Genomic DNA, 21,014 nt, shown 5'->3' with positions numbered 1-21,014 from the left:
GTGTTCAACCCTGTGCCCTATTTGCCTCAGACTTTACCTTCCACTGTTGGAGGGTTTAAAGGTGTAATAAAATGGTCATTCTGAACTCAGTTTTTAAGTAATTGTTTTATAGAAAATTCTTTTGTAACGATCCTACAGCGTGGCCATCATTATTGACAGAATTGAGTAAGATTGGCCAAAAAATCAGATTTTTCTGCCTGTGTGAACATAGCCTAAATGTTTCTGTTTTCGAAAAGGAGGCTTCATGGCTTTTGAAGGCTTTATTCAAATGTGCATTTGACTGCTTTCATTCTCATGGAAATACTTAAAAAAAGAAAAGCATCTTGTCAATGATGCAACTAGTGACTATAGCTATGTTTCCATCCAAGTTGCGAATTTACTTTATGTGAAAAACCATATTATCACAAAAACAATGTGCGAATAAAGCTGCATTTCCATCCAAGGGTGTTCAAAAGGATGAAATCGTCACTTCCAGAGAAACTCTAGCCACTGTGAGTGTTTTATTAATAAAATACTGGCGGTTTAGAGCATGCAGACAAAACACTGTAAAGAACTTTGTCTCATGTTTGGGAGCGACAGCGCATCACACATTTCTGGGAGCGCTATATATGTGCGTTCGTCCATCCATATGACTATACCGTGCGGATCTATAAGATATATTATTCAAAAGTGTCAACCTTCCATACAGTTCAAATTTGTTTTCGACTTATTTGCTCTGCAAACTCTTTCTAGGCTTTGGATTTTCTAGACACCGTTATTTCAGGATGACTAGAGCAACATTTCAGATGCAATGATTGATCCGCTGGTTAGTCCAGTAATGAAAGTTTTCATTCACATGACCTTTTTGATGCACATCTTTATTCCTAACAAATTCAATAGGAGTTTATTTCGGTAAATGTGTTTCCATCATAGTTTATGCACCTTCTTATCCAATAAAAAATGTATTTCCCATAAAGTGAGCGTATATTTTTTTTATGCGTGTTTTGGAGATTTATTCGCATCTTGGTGTTTCCATCCAGCAGTTTTTATGCGATATCCCAAAATGCGCATAAAAAAACGTTGATGGAAACATAGCTATTGTGGTATTGACAGTTACACATGATTTAAAATGGTATTGATTGAGAAACACAGAATCTATCTTGTAAGGATATCTTTATAATGCAACTTGGAAAACTCCACATTTTAATTTGACTGCTTATTTCAAACAATGCTGAAATATTCACATTGCAATCTCTTGCTCAGATTACTTGCGGTTGTCTAGCATGCATTGTGACTGTTGAATTGTGTTTATTTTATCATGCTCTACTTGATCTACTTGTTTTTATGTTTTTGTTTTTTTGTTTTTTTGGTCATCTGCTTTAGCCAGTATAATTGTTTGTAACTGAATACCTGGGAACCATAGTTTGTCCATTCCCACAGTTTCCAGATGGTGCTAGGGTAGCCAAGTTTTCACTATGCAAATACAAGACACTTGAGCATATTGAGCGTTTTAATACGAGACCGTATTGGGAAAATGGGAAATGCCTGGTTCAGGACCACTACTAGGGGTTGCAAGACTACTGATTTTTAAAGGTGAAGTGTGTCATTTCTGCGCTACTAGTGGCACCAAACGGAATTGCAAAAATAAAGTATGTTTTAATACAACCTTGAACGGCAGCTGGGTGTGCGGTGCGGGGGATCCAGCACATGAGGTAGGATGGTTCTTCTGGTAACTAGTAAGCATAACGACACCACAGTTTCAGCGTATTTTAGCAAGTCTTCAGATTTTATCTTTAACATCTTTAGACGAAGTTTAATTTATTTTCCTCTGTACATGTATGCCATGGATGATATTTCCCCGGCTGAACAGCGAGCTAAAGTAGCCATGCCCCAAAATCATGCTATAGGTTTAGTTAGAAAGGGATGGGTGGAGCTGAGTGGGCCGCTCAAAATAAAAACATCAATGTTTTGATAATGCCTGGGAGGCTCAGTGTTTATGCTTTTGGGGGAGGTAACCCCACGAATGGCTTACTTTTAGTTGCCAATGAACAATAAACTGGGATAGTAGAATGTATTTTGACATAAAAAAGTTACATACTTCACCTTTAGTAGTGGGCTTGTCGAGCCCATTGGTCGAGTTGAATTTGACTAGTCATAACGTTTTTATGTGAAGAGATCAAATGGAATAAACATCAACCATTACGTTATCTCCTCGTAAGCACATTTTATTAGAAATGTGCAACAACAGGTAGGCATACGTCAAGCTTTAATGTACCTAAAAGTTAACATAAGTGTCTGGACATATTTTAGTGTAGTCTGGACTACCTGTAGCTGCAGGCGGTTACCCCTCCTCTTGCAGCTGCTTGATCAAATGATTGCGGGTGGAGCTGGGATCTAGCGTGCTGGATGGGGATGCATTCCATCAATGTCATCGTACTCCAACTTGAAACGCTTTTCTAACTGTTACCAAATCATGTTCTTGAAGCAACAAAAAGCAACCAGGTCAGATGTCCCAAAAGTTGTGCTGATCCACTAGCTAGCGCCAGCTGGTTTCGTTATATTTATATATTGGTGTTTCTGTTATATTTGAAGTCCTTTTGTGTAAATCAGAGATTACTGTAGTATTTGTGTCATCTTTATCAAAGTACATTTGAGCCAGTTGTCTTTCAGTGCAGAGCAATCGAGCTCCACACTCGCTTACAATTTTTAGAAACATAGGATGGCAGGGGAAGTGTAATTTATATTATAGCGATAACCGATTGGAATATTCAGTAATATTGATCAGGAAAGTGCTACCTGATTGGTCAGAGCAACTGTAAACCAACCCCTAATCCTAACAAATCAGGTATAGCTTTTCAGTGGTGTAGTAGTGTCTGAAGAGGTGGGTTTACTGTGAATTTATGAAGGACCCCCCCCCCCCCCCCAAACACACCAAATTTTTTTAATACAATTTAATAAAACATGCAACCAGCCTCTAAAATTAATATACTTATATTTATATACAGTACATATATAAAATGTGTTAGAAATGTATTTTTTCCATTCAGAAATGGACTTCTTTTGGCTTCTATTTGTGTCGGTTGGAATGAGATAAACAAAATCAGTACCAGGTTTTTTGGCTTTGTCTGAAGTGTAAAAAAAAAATACGCACAACAGCTTTTCATCATGTTTTTCATTGTTACAATAGCCAAATCTATTGGATATTTCTCCCCGTTTTTCTCATAGTAATGAATGAGTAACTATGGTAACAGGGCTCTGCTTTCCCCCACGAGTGGGCGGGGCTTCTTGCAGACTGTATCTATTAGACGCTGTAAATGTCCCCCTTACTGAAACTAAAAATATGATTGGTTAGTAAATATTCAATCACATCTGAAATGAACATTCTGATTGGTGGAACAGCTTAGTCAGACTGTCTGTCTTGCCTGTGCCATCAGTTGCACTCACACCTCCCGTAGCTAAGTGCGTGTTTAGAGAGAATCTCTGTACACTTAAAAAAAATTTTAAAATCACTCAACAGTGCTGTGGCATCGCGTTAGTAAATTGAAAAAGTCTACTCTATCATCACTTATTTTAAGTGGGCATACGCAAAATCATTAGAAAGATAGGTGGGCATACGGCGTATGCCTTAGACTACTGGAGCTTTCCTCATTAATATGTATGAGTCGTCTCTTGCCATCCTACGTTTCGTTAAATCCTCCACGTGTTTTGTAAATCAAATGGAAAGCGACTAGTCAACTACAGGCTGTAAGTTTTGACTACATTAGTTATAGTCAAATGGTCGGCTAGTCTGTGCAACCCCTAACCCCTTACTATCACAGAAAAACGTATGCAAGAGATCATCTGCCAGTATAGGACACTAGAAGAAGAACAGAAGTTTCCGCTAGTGGCAGGGAAAAAGAAGACTCATTCCACCCCCTTGTACCCCCTGAGCAAACAAGACTGTGGGGTTATTCAACCATATTCTGACCACCCAGCTTGAACACTTTGATCACCCTTTAATTCCTTGAATGACCAACACCAGCGTGACTTGGACCTGTACCTGCCCCCTGGTCATGTGGACATATTGATCAACAGTCCAGGAACACATTAAGTGAACTCCTGAGCACCCCAATGAATTTAGTTTGTAGGGACCTGCCAGAGCCTAAGGGTGCAAAGTTAATGTTACTATCACAGTCTCTGCAACTGGGTTCAAGTTGAACATAGCTTTGGCAGGAGGACACTGGAGTACGCTAAACAAGGACTTATGACAATGATTACAGGATTTTGCCTGAGGTGACCAAATGAAGAACTGAAACAAATGACTGTCCCCAAACTAAGCTGTCTTTGGGGGGTCTGGATGATGTTCTGGAATAGATCTAGGAGGTAGAATACTGGATACGGGTTCCGGGAAAGTGCTTTGTATGCCATGAGTTCTCAGTTACAAGAGCTTTACCACAAATATTGACATTATAATTTGTAATATGTCATTTGCAGTGCAGAATTGCTTTTGAATCTAATAAAAGTTTGTGAATATGATTTGTGAAACGTTTGTGAATAAATCCACTGCTTTACCTGGGTTTCTGCATTCTCCCTGGATTGTTAACAGTTTGCAGATGCCTGCCTAATTATGGGCATAAATTAGCATCATTTTGGTGTGAATCACATTGGCAGCATTGCCTCACATAGTCTATGCTGCTACGTGAACAACTTTTTCTTTGTAACAACTGGGTTTCATTGCTTTTTGACAGGATGGATGCAGAAAAATGCCTGCATTGTGCTCTCAGACAGGCAGGGGACCAATACTGAAATGAATCTAGGCTGGTGCTGTTGCTCATTCCCCACCCTCACAAAGTTTCCTGTGCAATATTTATATTGCATAGCAATATTTGATTTTGATGCCATTTCAAAGTGTTGATTAAGATCTGATCAATTTTCTGATGAGGTGTTTCAAACAAACTCTTTTATTATTATTGCGATATGCTTCCAAGATTGTCATTGATAAATCACTTAATAAACAGGCACACGCATGCAAGGATTGTTGAGCTGGGTTTATTGAAACTACAGTGGCCCTAAAAAGTATTTGTTCACTTAAGCCACACTTAAAAATGTAAGAATGTCATTGATACCAAAGTATCAAAGCAAGAGGCATTTATTTAAAAAAGAAGATAGCACAAGCCTACTTTTAAAGTGTTTTTGTGAGTTGCAGTCAGCACGGGCCAGTCAGCTCTGTTTTTCAGAAGTTTCAAACTGCATTTAACTTTACACAGCATCTTAATAATGCAGCGTTTATAGCTAGAGACATAGGAAAACCAGTGAAATGTGACGCAACCACAGTGAGACATTCCAAAAGTGTCCATCTGACGTATGTGTACACAAACAAAAATAGTGTGGAAACGCAAGAATGCATCCTGTGCAAACAGCCTTTCCTCAGACAGATTAATTAACTCAATTGCTAAATGGATTGCTGTGGACAGTAGGCCAGTTGTAGGCTTATGCTCAATAACAGGAATAAAACTAACAAAATATTGATTTCTAAAACAAATTTTTGTATTTTCTAATCAATGCTTTACTCTTCTGCCACAATAATGTAATGTTTTATTATATTTATAAAATAAATTCTTATTATGATATTTAATTATCTTTATTTGGGGGTCTATTATTTTTGCAAATATTGATTTATGTGATTAATTCGATTAATCAATCAGCATATCTTACAATTAATAAGATTAAAAATGTAATCGATTGACGACATTTTTTAATTGATAATATACACTCACTGAGCACTTTTTTAGGACCACCTATACACCTACTTATTCATGCGATTATTTAATCAGCCAATTGTGTGGCAGCAGTGCAATGCATAAAATCAAGCAGATATGGGACAGGAGCTTCAGTTAATGTTCACATCAACCATAATAATGGGGGAAAATGTTATCTCTGTGATTTCGATAGCATGATTGTTGGTGCCAGATGGGCTGGTTTGAGTATTTCTGTAACTGCTGAGCTCCTGGGATTTTCATGCACAACAGTCTATAGAATTTACTCAGAATGGTGCCAAAAAAACAAAACAAAAAAAACCCAGTGAGCGACAGTTCTGCAGACGAAAATGCCTTGTTGATGAGAGAGATCAACAGAGAATGGCCAGACTGGTTCAAGTTGACAGAAAGGCTTCGGTAACTCAGATAACCACTCTGTACAATTGTAGTGAGCAGAATAGCATCTCAGAATGCACAACACATCAAACCTTGAGGTGAATCAGGGCAGTGGTGGCTCAGCGGTTAAGGCTCTGGGTTACTGATCAGAAGGTCGGGGGTTCAAGCCCCAGCACCGCCAAGATGCCACTGTTGGGCCCTTGAGCAAGGCCCTTGACCCTATCTGCTCCAGGGGTGCTGTATCATGGCTGACCCTGCACTCTGACCCCAGCCTAGATGGGATATGTGAAAAAGAAGAATTTCACTGTATATGTGCAAATGTATAATGTGTGATAAATAAAGAAAATTATAAAAAAAAAAAATTAAAAAAAAATTATTATAGAATGGGCTACAACAGCAGAAGACCACAGCGGCCACTTTATTAGGACCATAGTGCTCAGTGAGTGTGTGTGTATATATATATATATATATATATATATACACACACTGTTAAAAATTAAAAACCGTTAGTGGTGAACGTGATATGATGAACTAAACTTGTAGTTACTCTGCTATGGCACCTGTGTGAACTTGAGGGGAACTACTATAACTTGAAACTGTACATTGAACAAATTGCAAAGTAATTATTCTACATCATATGCTACATAACTCCTAAGCTATTAAGAGTAAGTGTTTACTTTTGCATAATGTTTCCTTAAAATTCTTGCACTGTGGTTTTAGCAGGAGATATTGAAAAGTGAAGATACAATGTTATCAACTGCACAATGTCAAGGTCAAACTGGAATTTCCTTTCCACTCTCTTTAATCATTATAGATTATAGTGCTGAAACTGTGGTTTTGAGCATGACTTCTGTTGGCAGAGGAAGTTTATAGACATTTGTGCACAGACCGCTTTTGTCCATTGCCTTTAGTTTAGGGAGATCAGAGGCCTGAGGCTATATGATAAAACATATCCACACACAATGACAGGATCTGTCTGCCTGTGTTCCAGAACTATGGACCAATGTGTGGTGATGATAGGTTTAGAAGTACACAATAACTATGAAAAGGTCATCCACTCTCGTTTGGCATTTGAGCTCTAAACAGTTGATAGCAGGCAGAGTGTGAGATAGCATTCATGAAAGCAGAAACAAAAAATGTCTGTATGGGAGTTTTAGGAATGGGAAAAAGAAATTATTGCATTGAAATGTTTTTTTTTTTTAAATTTTATATAGCTTATATTGAATGTTACCAGGTTTTCACACACCAACACAGTGCTATGCACTTACTGTTTATCACAAGGTAATTTGTATTTGCTGTTACTGTATATAGGTTTTGCCTTTGTCCTAAATATCACTTTCCATGGTGTTCCTTTGGAATAACCCTTTAAATAATAAAAGACATCATTATCCATGATCTGACATCATTTTGGTGGGAAAACAAAACCACAAACATCATCAGTAAGTATTAACAATGAATTTGATTAACTCTGTAATGTTATGCAGTGTTTTGTTCTGTAAGTGTTTTGCAGATATACTTGAGAAAAATGTTTCCAAAGTGTTTCTTTAGCTTAAAAAATAGTGAGCACTGTTAAACTTCACTGGTAACTTTACATACACATTCGGGTTAAATTACAGAAACACACTCAGGCTCTTGAAATACCCAGATGAGGCATGTTTCCTGTGCTGGTTGTTTGGGGAGTGACAGTCGGCCAATTTAAAAGAAGTCTTGCATTGATGTGTTTAATAGTTTTCTTTCAGAGTCTAAAGCCCTTTCTACAGACTACTATTGTGTGTGTGTGTACTTTTTTAGGTTACAAACTGGTAATTACAAGGGTTTTATGCTATAAATGTGGTTTATGAGGACATTTCTAGTGTTCCCATAAATCAAATCGCTTAAAAAACATACTAAACAAAGTTTTTTTGAAAATGCAGAATGTTTTTTGTGAGTGTTAGGTTTAGGGGTAGGAGATAGAATCTATAGTTCGTACAGAATAAAAATCATTATGTCTATGGAGAGTCCTCATTAGGATAGTCGCACCAACATGCGTGTGTGTGTGTGTGTGTGTGTGTGTCTGTGTGTGTATCTGTGTGTGTGTTTATGCAAGCTGCTAGCATTTCCTTGTTTGATGGGTTTCACAGGTCATGTTATGAGGTAAGATGCTAATAAAACAGGACCAGATGGCAATTGCATGTTTGTGAAACATCAACAGAGTAAAAGACTCATTTTTGAGGTCAATGATATTGCTTGTTGTTGTCCATAATGCACATGTTGTTGAGGGGCCTATAAACAGTTTTTGAGGAAAAAGGGTTTACCGTGGATTTAAAATGCTCTTGTTTATTGTCAGAGGGACAGAAAATACATCAACACTTTATTTCAGAATTATGAATTGTTGAATTATTGTGCATGTGTCTCTAAATCAATTTGCCTAAATGAATGTAGTTGGCAAGTTTACTGTGTATGCAGCACATATAAAATTACATGCTATAAAATATGCAAAAACATTAAGCCATGTATGACCTTTATCATTTGTAATGTTATCAGTTGAATGTGATGACTAGGCTGCATAAAAGTCTTGATCAGTATATTTGTCTTGTTTTCCATAAAAATATTTAACATCCCTAACCCAGTGCATTTAATAAAGAAGAAAAATTATACAAGACATTAAGACTTGTTTACAGAGAAGACATCTTGAATTAAGTTTGTTTTTCTTACCCCATTGGAAAATTGTCTTTTCTAATCTTAAGCATAAAACTCACTAAATTTAGATAGATTTATGCTTAAAACATAACCATTTTCCAATAGGGGAGTTAAAATGTTATCCAATTAAAGATATATTCTCTCGAAACAACTCTTAATATTAGGGCTGTCAATCAGTTCAAATTTTTAATTGAATTAATTACATGCATGCCGATTAATTCATAAAATTAATCACAGTATATCAATATTTGCAGAGAAATGCATCCAATATAAATAATTAGGGCTGTCGATTTAACGTGTTGATTCAGCGCGATTAATTATATTTAAAAAATCTACGCAATTAATCATGTATCCGGACCGTAATAAGGAATATTCCTTATATCTGAGCAATTCAAGCTTGCAGCACCACCTTTTTCTCCAGGTGGCAGTAAGCGAAACCCTCTGTATAGGCAATGTGTAGCTTATACAGAGAACAAACTACACTTACCGAGAGCAGACAACACAAGATAAGAACATGCTCATGCATTGAAACAGCTTGAAGGAATGCAAATCCAAAGGCTGGGATCTCAAGAAGTGTTTTTCAAAGTTTCAAACTTCGTTTAACTTGACACAGTGACCTAAAAATGTTACGTTTATGACGCGACGCAACCGAGACGCTCCAAAAGCGACCATCTGACACGGGTGTACACTGACGCGTCCTTAGACAAGCTATTGTAATAAATCTTGGAACGATTGATGAATTTAATTTCAAAATGGATTGCTGTGAACTGTAGGCCAGTGACTGGCTTATGTTCAGTAATATGGAAATAAACAATATATTGCATTCTAAAGCCACTTTTTGGATTGTACTTGTGTGCCAAAATAATGTAACGCATTTTAATTATATGAATTATAATTTTTTATTTTATATATATATATATATATATATATATTATTTATAATTATTTAAATATAACTATTTATAATCATTTAAACATTATATATAGAATTATTGTTATTTGAGGGGCTTTTTCAGCAAATATTTATGTATGCAATTAATTTGATTAATAATTTTAATTGATTGACAGCCCTATAAATAATTCATAATATGAATATACTGAATATACATATAGCATATTCAGATTGAAATATGTTGCATTATTGTGCAAGATGAGTAAAGCATTGATTAGACTACACAAAAAGTGGTTTTAGAAGTCAATATAATTGTATGTTTTATTCCCATATCATTGAACATAAACTTAATGAGCTTGTCAATCTGTCCTGTTTTCACAGTCTGTGCTATTTTGAATGAAATTGTCAGTCTATGTACATGTGTGTCAGATTGACGCTTTTGAAAGGTCTCACTGGCTTTCAGCATCATATACGCCTGGATTTTAGGATGCTGTGTCAAGTTAAAGGTAGTTGAAACTACTAGTTACGAGATCCCTGCATTCTGTTGTGCTTGGTCCAGCTGTCAAGATACACCTGTGTGACTGGCTCTTGTTCTGTGGCAGCGCAGCTTGTGAGTTGAATTAAAGGGATAATTCACCCAGAAATGAAAATTCTCTCATCATTTACTGGCCATCATGCCATCCCAGATGTAAATGACTTTCTTTCTTTTGCTGAACACAAATAAAGATTTTTAGAAGAATATTTCAGCTCTGTAGGTCCTCACAATGCAAGTAAATGGGTACCAAAAGTTTGAAGCTCCAAAAAGCACATAAAGGCACCGTAAAAATAATCCATAAGACTCCCGTGGTTAAATCTATATCTTCAGAAGCGATATGATAGGTGTGGGTGAGAAACAGGTCAATATTTAAGTAATTTTTAATTTACATTCTCCTCCCTGCCCAGTAGGTGGCGATATGCACGAAGAATCTGAATCACCAAAAACAAAAGGTGAAAGTTAAAGTGGAGATTGACAGTAAAAAATAAAAAAAGGACTTAAATATTCATCTGTTTATTATTCTATTAATCCGTTTGTGTTCAGTAGAAAAAAGAAAGTCATACACAAGTGGGATGGCATGAGGGTGAGTAAATGATGAGAGAATTTTCATTTTTGGGTGAACTATCCCTTTAAGGCACTCTGACTGTCCCCAGTTGTGTAAAAATATGAAGTAACATGTACTTCAAGCTTGAATTGCTCTGATTTTAGGAAAATACATACTTTTATTATGGAATTTAGGTATAGGCCAGAAGGCATGATTGATTGTGCTATTTTTTTATGCATTATATTTTATATAATTAATCACACAAAATAATGCATTAAATACTCAGCCCTACTTAACATCGTATGCAGTTTTGCTTCCCTAGTAAACTGATCTTGTTTTAACCTTTTCACACGTGAGTTTCTCCTGAACTAACGGATCTCCCAGAGTGAGTTCTTTAATGCACACTGTAATTAAAATAAATCTTACCTCACACTTCACAGTAGATGCACTGGAGGACAGATTATATCACAGCAGGTGCACTGAAGGTCAGATTATATATTATCAAACATATATTGTGGTTTTTAGATGTTTATAATGATTGATTATGATAGATAAGATGCGATCGCAATTGGCTTGCCGGCTATGCACACCGCCATATTTTCGTTGCAAAGCAAGATTGGATTCTGAGTTTGTATTGCCATAGAAGCATACAAAAGCAGAAGCATAGAAGGTTCTAAAAACCTAGCCCTTCCACTCTCCCGGCCCCGGAAGTGGTTGTGATGGACGGAATGGGAGAAGGCTCGAGTGGACTGACTAGTTTGTATATTCTTTGACGTCAGAAAACATTGCCGCAGCGCTGCATCTAAACAGTGCACTCTGATGGTCACGGTTTATACCTTTATTTAGTGATTGTTTTAACGTTTGTAACATATAAAAATAAAGATATTGTGATGTTGAAAAGACTATTTGAGCAGTTGGTTCATTATGACAACTGATTTTGCTGGTAAACAGCAGCATGAATGCAGATCACACCTGTTTGATCGTACGCATCTGAGCCCAGCCTAGTGTAATTACACCGGTATGATCGTACATGCGAAAGGGTTAAAGATGTTATTTCTACTGGATAACAAGACAAAACTGGACCCAAAATCACTGCTAAAGAAAATGTTTTTGTGCAGTTTAAAGCTAAAAAAATGTCTGACACCTTTTTTTTTCTCGATCTTTTGCAGAAACATAACCTTTCAGGAATCAGGATGGGTGATAGACAATGCTACTACAATGAAACCATAGCCTTTTTTTACAATAATAGTAAGAAGTATCTGGCCACAGAATGGAATACTGTAAGCAAGCTAGTAATGGGACTCGGTATTACAGTGTGTATTTTCATTATGCTTGCTAACTTGCTCGTGATGGTGGCCATCTACATCAACCGCCGATTTCATTTCCCAATCTACTATCTAATGGCTAACCTAGCAGCTGCGGACTTCTTTGCAGGACTTGCCTATTTCTACTTGATGTTTAACACCGGACCCAATACAAGAAGGCTAACGGTTAGCACATGGTTGTTGCGCCAGGGCCTTATCGATACGAGCCTGACAGCCTCGGTTGCTAACTTGCTGGCTATAGCCATTGAGCGCCACATCACGGTGTTCCGCATGCAACTCCACACACGCATGAGTAATCGGCGAGTAGTTGTGGTTATTGTCATCATTTGGACCATGTCTATTGTCATGGGTGCCATTCCCAGCGTGGGCTGGAACTGCATCTGTGCTATAGAGACCTGCTCCAACATGGCACCCCTCTACAGCAATTCTTACCTGGGCTTCTGGGCGATCTTCAACCTGGTAACCTTTGTGGTGATGGTTGTTCTTTACGCCCACATATTCATGTATGTAAGACAACGGACCATGAGGATGTCCCGGCACAGCTCGGGTCAACGGCGGAACAGGGACACTATGATGAGCTTGTTGAAGACAGTCGTCATTGTATTGGGTAAGTACGAATTTTAGTTGTTAATTAAACCCTACACTGTTACTGATTTGTGACTAACATTAGCTATTTTTCTATCTAAGTTGCAAATGTAATTTATGGCAAGAATTGGAATATTGCAAAAGTTTCCATCCCATGTGTTCAAGAGAATATAATCATTACTTTTGGAAAAATCTGTGGAAAAAATGTAAAATATGGAAAGGAAATGGAAATGGCTTTACCAATAGAGCCACTGGGAAAGCCACTGAGGCTCTTTTATTAAATTTAATATTTATTTAACTACTTGCAGTTTAGACTATGCAAAGAGCTCTGAGTACAGTGTACTTCTGTGGTAGATGCCTTATATAATCAACAACTTTAAATCAATCGTTTTATATTTTACCTTTTTTTTATTTATTTTTTTATTACGCCATTTGCAATCCGATTACTTCATTTGTGATTATGTCATTTATTTAAAATCTTGAAATTAATGTTGTGAATTATCTTGGAGTTGGTTGGTTTGGTTTATGGCTTAAAATGCTTTTATGAATAATTTAAAGAAATCCCTATGAAAAAAATGAATGGGAAAAATTCTTCTGGAACAAAGTGGGCTGAAAAAGTGGGTGTATAGTAGCCAGTCATTTTGATGACAGCCTTTGTCTCTGGCATTTCAGAATGACCAGAGAAACATTTGAGATGCTATGCGATGATATTGGTTCCCTGGTTGGACCAGTTTTGAGCTGTGAATTGGGGTGCACATCGAGCATCCCGCTAAATACGGGACAATAGGTCCATACTTCTTAATATCGGCAAAAATACATTCCGGCTATTACAGTACAGTTTGCTAACTGCAACCCTGCTTGTTGGCCATATTCACCAGCTAAGTTTTGCATTGCTTCACCAGCCAGACCAGCCCTAAACCAGCATTAACCATCTGGGACCAGCATACAAGTCATGCTGCTCTTTTCAGTAGGGATTGGCTACACATTGTCCAGTGTTGGACAATGAACAGTGATTCTCAAACTGTTCCACTCACAGATAGATCCTTTCGATTCAGATGTTATCGTATGCTTTATTTTAATGGTGCAATCACAAGCAGATTGTCTAAAGCCACAGTGACTTATTCAACAAACAAACTGTCCCCACTCATACTTAATTTTATATTAAGATGCTGGGAATCTTCAAAAAGGTCAATTCTCTCGACTACCATATAATTGCTAAAAACAAATGAAACGATAATTAATACATCCTTTTTTAGTGCACCGCAAGTGTTTGCCTTGTGATATGACAGATAATATGAACATCACAGAGCCAAATTGCATATGCTCTATGAGAATTTGTCCTTTAATTATATCATAATGACATAAAAACTTGCTCTGGGGATCAATTTATTCTGTTCGATAGCTGTTCACACTCATCGCATTTTGGTGAGATTCCATGTATTCGCTTCCTGTCAAGGGAGATCTTTCAACGATAGTACAAAATTAATGCACCATAGTTCATCCACACACTCCAATTAAGGCACAGTTGTGGTTCAGAATTAGCAACACACCATAAACTTATAAACAGCTTTGTACACACGCTACCAATCAAGAATCTTGGACATGCTTGACTGAATTGATGTTTCTCATGTTCTTTGAAACCTTTTGATCTAAAGGCTTATGCCTAAATGCTTGAAATTTGTTTTGTAGATGGATATAAACTGTGCCTATGTGTGAATTACTTTACAGAACAAGAAACTTATATATTTACTTTAATAGAAATCTGTGGTGGAAATGACATTTTATGTTATTTATTTTTAAATAAAATGGCCAATTTGTAGGTTAATTTAACCTCTTGAGACCCGAGCATGACTTTTGTGTGCATTTTCCATTTCCCCTTTTTTTTTTTAAACTAGTAGCACCTAATAAACATGTAAAAAAAAATCTAGAGCAAATAGTTTACCTACAAATTGATGGCAATATACACCGATCAGCCACAACATTAAAACCACCTGCCTAATATTGTGTAGGTCCCCCTTGTGCCGCCAAAACAGCGCCAACCCACATCTCAGAATAGCATTCTGTTATGCTATTCTTCTCACCACAATTGTACAGAGTGGTTATCTGAGTTACCATAGACTTTGTCAGTTCGAACAAGTCTGGCCATTCTCTGTTGACCTCTCTCATCAACAAGTAGTTTCCATCCACAGAACTGCCGCTCACTGAATGTTTTCTGTTTTTGGCACCATTCGGAGTAAATTCTAGAGACTGTTGTGCATGAAAATCCCAGGAGATCAGCAGTTACAGTTATATAACAAGTTACACTTGCACACAGTTTTTCAAGGTTGTTGGCAGATAGGTTGTTTTAAGCATCTTGGAGAACTTACAGTTATATATTTAGGCTGTCTTAATTGCTTCTATCTTTTCATGTAATTCCAAGACTGATTCAGTGATGTTGAGATCCGGGCTCTACCATCTGAGGGCCATACCATCTCCTTGTTCTACTTCAATTCTATTCTATCTGCAAAAGGAATGTTTGGAAATCTAAAATGTATACGTTTAGATTGATAGTTTCACACTAAAGCATAAGATATAAAATAACCATCTTAAGATTTCTTTTTTTTTTTTTTTTTTTTGTGAAACATCTTATGTGCCTACGACTTTTGTACTCTCTCTCTCTATATATATACGTTTATATGTCCAGCACACATGTAAAGCCCTTCAATACTGTTTAAAAAGGATTCCAGGAAGATGGTTTTCATATGTATAATTGTTTTTTTTCATTGCATAATTTCCATACTTCCATTTGTGTTATTTCTTAGTTTGATGTCTTACTATTGTCCTAAAAATTAAAATAGTAGTAATAAAGAATCAGTAGGTGTGTCCAAACTTTTGACAGACAATGTAAATGCTACATAATACATTACCCTTCACTCGCCAACATGACGAACAATGTAGCCCTTGAGTGTTGTGAGTGCCAGTCATAGTGGTCTTGCATTCAGTTCCAGCGGTTGCCTTGCACTGCATCAGTGTCATGCCTCGCCGGCTCCCCCAGAGAAGCCAGCACAGAAAAAAGGAACCCAGTCACAGTTCAGCATCCCATTGCATTCGTGCTCTGTAGGAAACAGTATTGTTGTTGTTAGGATCGAGCAGAGCTTTTATTGAAGCTCTGGGGAGGATGGAGACCCGCTGCTGGATGAAAGCATAGTTTGTAGACATGGTTTATAGTTTGTGATCTCACCCTGGAGATAAGAGAGGTATATAAGCATTATTAAGGTGTAAATGAAAGTGTCATTTTCTTTAAATAATGTAATCTTTATCTTAAAAGTAATAAAATTGAGACATGAAATAGAATTACGGTTCTTGCCCATGCATAACTCGCTGCCACAATGCATTGTGGGTGGTTGCTTACTGGCCCAAGTGAGGAAAAAAACCTACCCCCGAATGTCTATGTTACTCTGGTCTCTAGGTATCGCTTGGATCCCTTTTTAAATGAAATTACTGTTTTATTCTCTAGTTATATGTGGAAAAGTACGTTAAAGGCTACAAACATGTAAACCCCCACAAAAGTGTAGAATATGGCCCCTTTAAGAAAATGTTCTCTTTAGAAAGACATAGCAAAAAAAATAAAAAAAATCAGCCCAATCAGCCGGGAGAGGGATAAAGAGGAGCCGGGGACGCCAGTTTGGGAGAGAGAGAGAGAGAGACGCATGCACACACAACTTTGTGCGTCTCTCTCTCTCTCGAACTGCCATCCCCGGCTCCTCTTTAACCCTCTCCCGGCTGATTGGGCTGATTCAGTGCCGGGCGTCCATCATTACAGCCCGGCCACGCCCTCCTCCTCGTCACACACCTGTACAACCCATTGAAGAGACTTGTACGTCTACCCTCACAGCCTCATTTTCATTCCTGTCAAAAATCAAAGATGGCACTACTGTGATAAGGCCTATTGTTCTACGTGATTGGTGGGTGTGACCTGGTGCTCCACCTACTTTGACGGCAACATCTTTTTCAGGTTAATTTCTTCATTAATTCGTGATTAGTCAACATGAACATACTGAAATGCAGAGTTGCTACCCTTCTAAACACCCATCTTTGCAGTTTGTATCTGTACTGCTGTAGTATCAGCAGTCTTTCTTAAAAAACAAGTAAAAAAAAAAAATATCATGATCTTATGTGGATTCTTTTCACAAAATCCCTTATAAACTAAAATAACAGAGGGTAACTGGTGTAGATTATGACCACTTATAGCGTGTTATCATTAGCACCATGATGTAAGCATGACAAATTACTCATTATCTACTGCATATATGTATATTACTTTAAATCATTATTGAGTAGTTACAACAGCTAATTTTACTGATCTCATTTGGATTTTATACACATTGTTTAATCTTTTACATGCAGTAGGTTGACAGAACAGTGTGCGTCTCATATTTAAGTGCTCCTCTAAATGCCGGCCCCAGCGACGTGGTGTCTGCCCTCACAAAAAAAGGAGAGTTCATGGCAAACTTGCCGCAAATTCACCACTGATAATTTTCACATGCAAATGAGCTTTGTGGCAAACTTGCAGCAAGTTGTCTATTGTTGCCAAAGGTTTGCCACCTTTACCACTAACGGTGAAGAGTTGTAAACTTCTGGCAAACATTTGCAGTGAATCACAAGCTCATTTACATGTGTAAATAATTTGTGGCCAATTTGTTTAATTTTTGCGGTTAGTTTAGATTTTTTATAAAGAGAACATTTTTGCAAACAGTATAATGTATCATTGCTTGATTGTTTCGACCTTCTTTCTAGCTATAAGTGAAGAACTTCTCCGTGAGTGTATCGGAGGCTTAACTTTCTCGGTAAAACTTTACATTAAGGTTCCCTTTGTAAAGGGTTCATAAAGAGGTTCATTTATGACTAATAACTCGTCTACAAATGTTTTAGAAATTATTTATATGCAGTGACTTTCATGTGATACTTGCCAAATAGCAAGCCAATGTAAACACACGTTATAAATGCTTTATAAATATTTACTTATTCATACTTATTTTAATCAAAATCTTAAAATGTCATAATTCATGATTTATGTCATGATGCAGCACAAATAGATTATTATAGAGAGGAATAAAAAGTGTTGTGTTTTACTATTCATTACGCCTAAAGTCTTAACTCATGTCACTTGTCGAGTATTTGGCAAAAGAATGGTGTTACGCAGATTTGTAACCTACGTATTAAAATTGGAATGTCTCATCCACAGCAATAATGTATACCTGTAACTTTAATTTCTCTCACTTATCAAAGGTATATCAATATTCTTTATTTCCCTTCATTTTATTGATCATTTATGAATTAAGCAACAATATCTGTATCTTGTAATACAAGACTTGATGTATGGTGGATTTACAAGCTTATTTAGCAGCCTTAAAAAAGATGCCATAATGCAAGCTGGACAACCATGGCCTGTGTGAGTTACCCATGAACCATTTACTGTATTAATGACTTGCCAACATTAGTAAGCTATGAAAGTGTATGTTAATGTATAGTGGACAACTGTGAACCATTTATTAATGACTTACCAACATAATAAGCTATGAAAGTGTACCTTAATTTAAAGTGGACAACTGTGAACCATTTATTAATGACTTACCAACATTAATAAGCTACGAAAGTGTACCTTAATGTAAAGTGGACAACTTTGAACCATTTATTAATGATTTACCAACATCATTAAGATATGATAGTGCACCTTTATGTAAAGCAGACACCCGTGAACCATTTATTAATGATTTACCAACATCAGTAAGATATGAAAGTGTACCTTAATGTAAAGTAGACACCCGTTAACTATTTAGTAATGACTTACCAACATTAATAAGATATGAAAGTGCACCTTAATTTAAAGTGGACAACTTTGAACCATTTATTAATGACTTACCAACATCAATAAGATATGATAGTGCACCTTTATGTAAAGTAGACACCCATTAACTATTTAGTAATGACTTACCAACATTAATAAGCTACGAAAGTGTACCTTAATGTAATGTGGACAACTGTGAACCATTTATTAATGACTTACCAGCATTAATAAGCTATGAAAGTAGGGATGGAAACATGGAATGATAAAAAATTTTCTCTTCCAATCTGATTCCAAAACTTGAACTATCAGAATCGGCCGATCCCGATCCGATACCAGTCTTATTGTTTTTTTTTTTTAATGAGTTTAGAACATCTATAATTCACTGTGTGGACTGATTGGAAGTTATCTTTGTGTAAAGAAACAAAAACCTCTAACAATATGTCATTTCATTATAAAATAGGAAAATAAAAAACAGTTACATAAGAGCATGTGCAAACCTTATGTTTAACTAATCTGCAGGATGCAGCAGCAGAAATAACAGTAATTCCAGTGAAAGTCTTCAGTAGAAAAGAAGCCAGTTCTCTTTATACATTTTAACTTGAATCTCAATCTCTCTCTCTCTCTCTCTCTCTCTCTCTCTCTCTCTTTCTGTTATTTATTTATTTATTTAAAGGTGCAGTATGTAAGATTCAGAAACCCTTGTTATTAATGACACCTGTGGCCATTAAGTGAACTGCAGCCAGCTACCTGTTGTTCGTGCTCGCGTTCGTGCACACACTCCATAGGGTCGCGAGCATCGGGCAAAAAAATGACGTAACGTACAAAGAGACAACGTGAATCACCGACATCATACTGACAGATGAGGTAGCATAATTAAAATTACACATTTATGATTGTTTTACTACAAACTTTGAGACTGTATATTATATTTGACTCTCCAGTGCTGGAACAGGGCTAAAACAAAGTGTGGATATAGGTCTGACTATGCGAGACTGTAGTTTGAAGTAATCACTTTGCATGATACATAGGCTATCGTATAAATGCAGTCAATGTCGGCGTTAGCTAGCTAGCCAGCTTTATCAATAGCTGTTAGCTAAATTTGGTGGATGATGACAGTAGCTGTTTATAAAATAGACTGTACATTATAAATATGTTGACACAATTCAGTATTGATGTGATTCCATCACAACTGTCATTTTGATATATCGATGCGCTATTGTTTTATAATAATAGAATGTATATATTTTCTGTATAACCAAGTTATGTTACACTCATGAATGGAGCTTTCTGCATTATCTTGAACATTGTCTAGCATTCATTTCATATGTTATTGTAGTTTACCTCGCTGAATAATTACAGATGAACATTGTTTATGACAGTTACTGTGCAGTAGGGATGTAACGGTGTGAAATTTTCACGGTATCAAAACCATCACAAAAAATACCTCGGTATCACGGTATTATGGTGCTTATCTTATAAACCTTTAATTTTAGGTTTGGCACACGTCTGATAAACACACAGAAATATTTTTTAGTTATAACAAGTTCTTTAACTTTATTTTTTATTTCTTTAGAACACTTTCTTAATCACATGACATAAACATAAACATAAGATAATCATAAAACAAGTTTAAAAAAATGTTTGCAATAAGTCAAATGGTTTTTAATATAATTGAAAAATTTAAAATATATGTCAAATCAGATTCATACTCTATATCAAGTCAGGGTTGGTTGTGATGCAAAAAAGTAAGCATATTTATATTATCTGTGCTGAGGTGGGAAAAGCATAAACCATGTTGAATTTTTATAAATTACCCTGAAAACACAACATTATATTATATTGTGTAAATATATTGTGTAAATGAAATTAAGTTAATATATCTAGAGAAAAATATTTTTTCAATGTAATGAATGGATGTAATTTTAAAAAGTTTATGAAATCAAATTGAGCCAAACAAGATACATTTGTGACCTGCTCCAACAAAATGAGACATAAGGATTTTCATTTTATTTTCATTTTTTTTTTTTTAAATCATGAAATTCACAAAATAAATATTATTTTGACAGTTCAAAACTGTTTTTACCTCAAGTTCGAGCAGCGTCACTGAGCAACACTCGCGGCCCGTGGGTGTATAACTGTATGTACATTAGTACAAGTAGCACAACATGGAAAATATCAGAGATTTTAAAAGATACAGTATACATTACTAAAATGTTTAATCTGCATACCAAATCTGTGTTTCAACCGCGGGGAGTCGGCTTGTCATCTAACGCACGACATTTACCTCATCAAATACCCGTAGTTCATTATTTGACTAGAACAATAAATTCGAGAGGAGTATATTGCCAAAATGTTAAATATAATATTACATTTGTGTATTAATTTGTATATGTGAATTCTATATTTTTTCTTAATCTGTTATTGATGGCTGAGACTTTTCTCGTTCATTCAAAATGATGGATCAGGTCACATTTGTAGGTAATATATTAATGTTTTACCACAGTAAATGTGACTTTCT

General features: G+C 36.3%; 1 protein-coding gene across 3 annotated transcripts in view; it reads left to right on the top strand.

Annotated features, from left to right (window-relative positions):
* The window catches only part of LOC127433283 (lysophosphatidic acid receptor 1), a 70,129-nt gene that overhangs the window by 10,517 nt on the left and 38,598 nt on the right, over window positions 1-21,014 (top strand). For all 3 annotated transcript variants that reach the window (XR_007895866.1, XM_051685027.1, XM_051685026.1), the window contains exon 2: window positions 11,929-12,691. Coding sequence is in view for 2 of the 3 variants with exons in the window: in XM_051685027.1 (XP_051540987.1) it covers window positions 11,953-12,691 (739 nt within the window). In the remaining variant the exon portion in view is untranslated. The remainder of the gene's footprint in view (window positions 1-11,928; window positions 12,692-21,014) is intronic.

The sequence above is a fragment of the Myxocyprinus asiaticus genome, chromosome 43 (assembly GCF_019703515.2).
Source record: "Myxocyprinus asiaticus isolate MX2 ecotype Aquarium Trade chromosome 43, UBuf_Myxa_2, whole genome shotgun sequence".
NCBI classification, from domain to species: domain Eukaryota; kingdom Metazoa; phylum Chordata; class Actinopteri; order Cypriniformes; family Catostomidae; genus Myxocyprinus; species Myxocyprinus asiaticus.
Note: the sequence above shows the minus strand (reverse complement) of the source record. Positions and strands in the feature narration are given on the sequence as shown.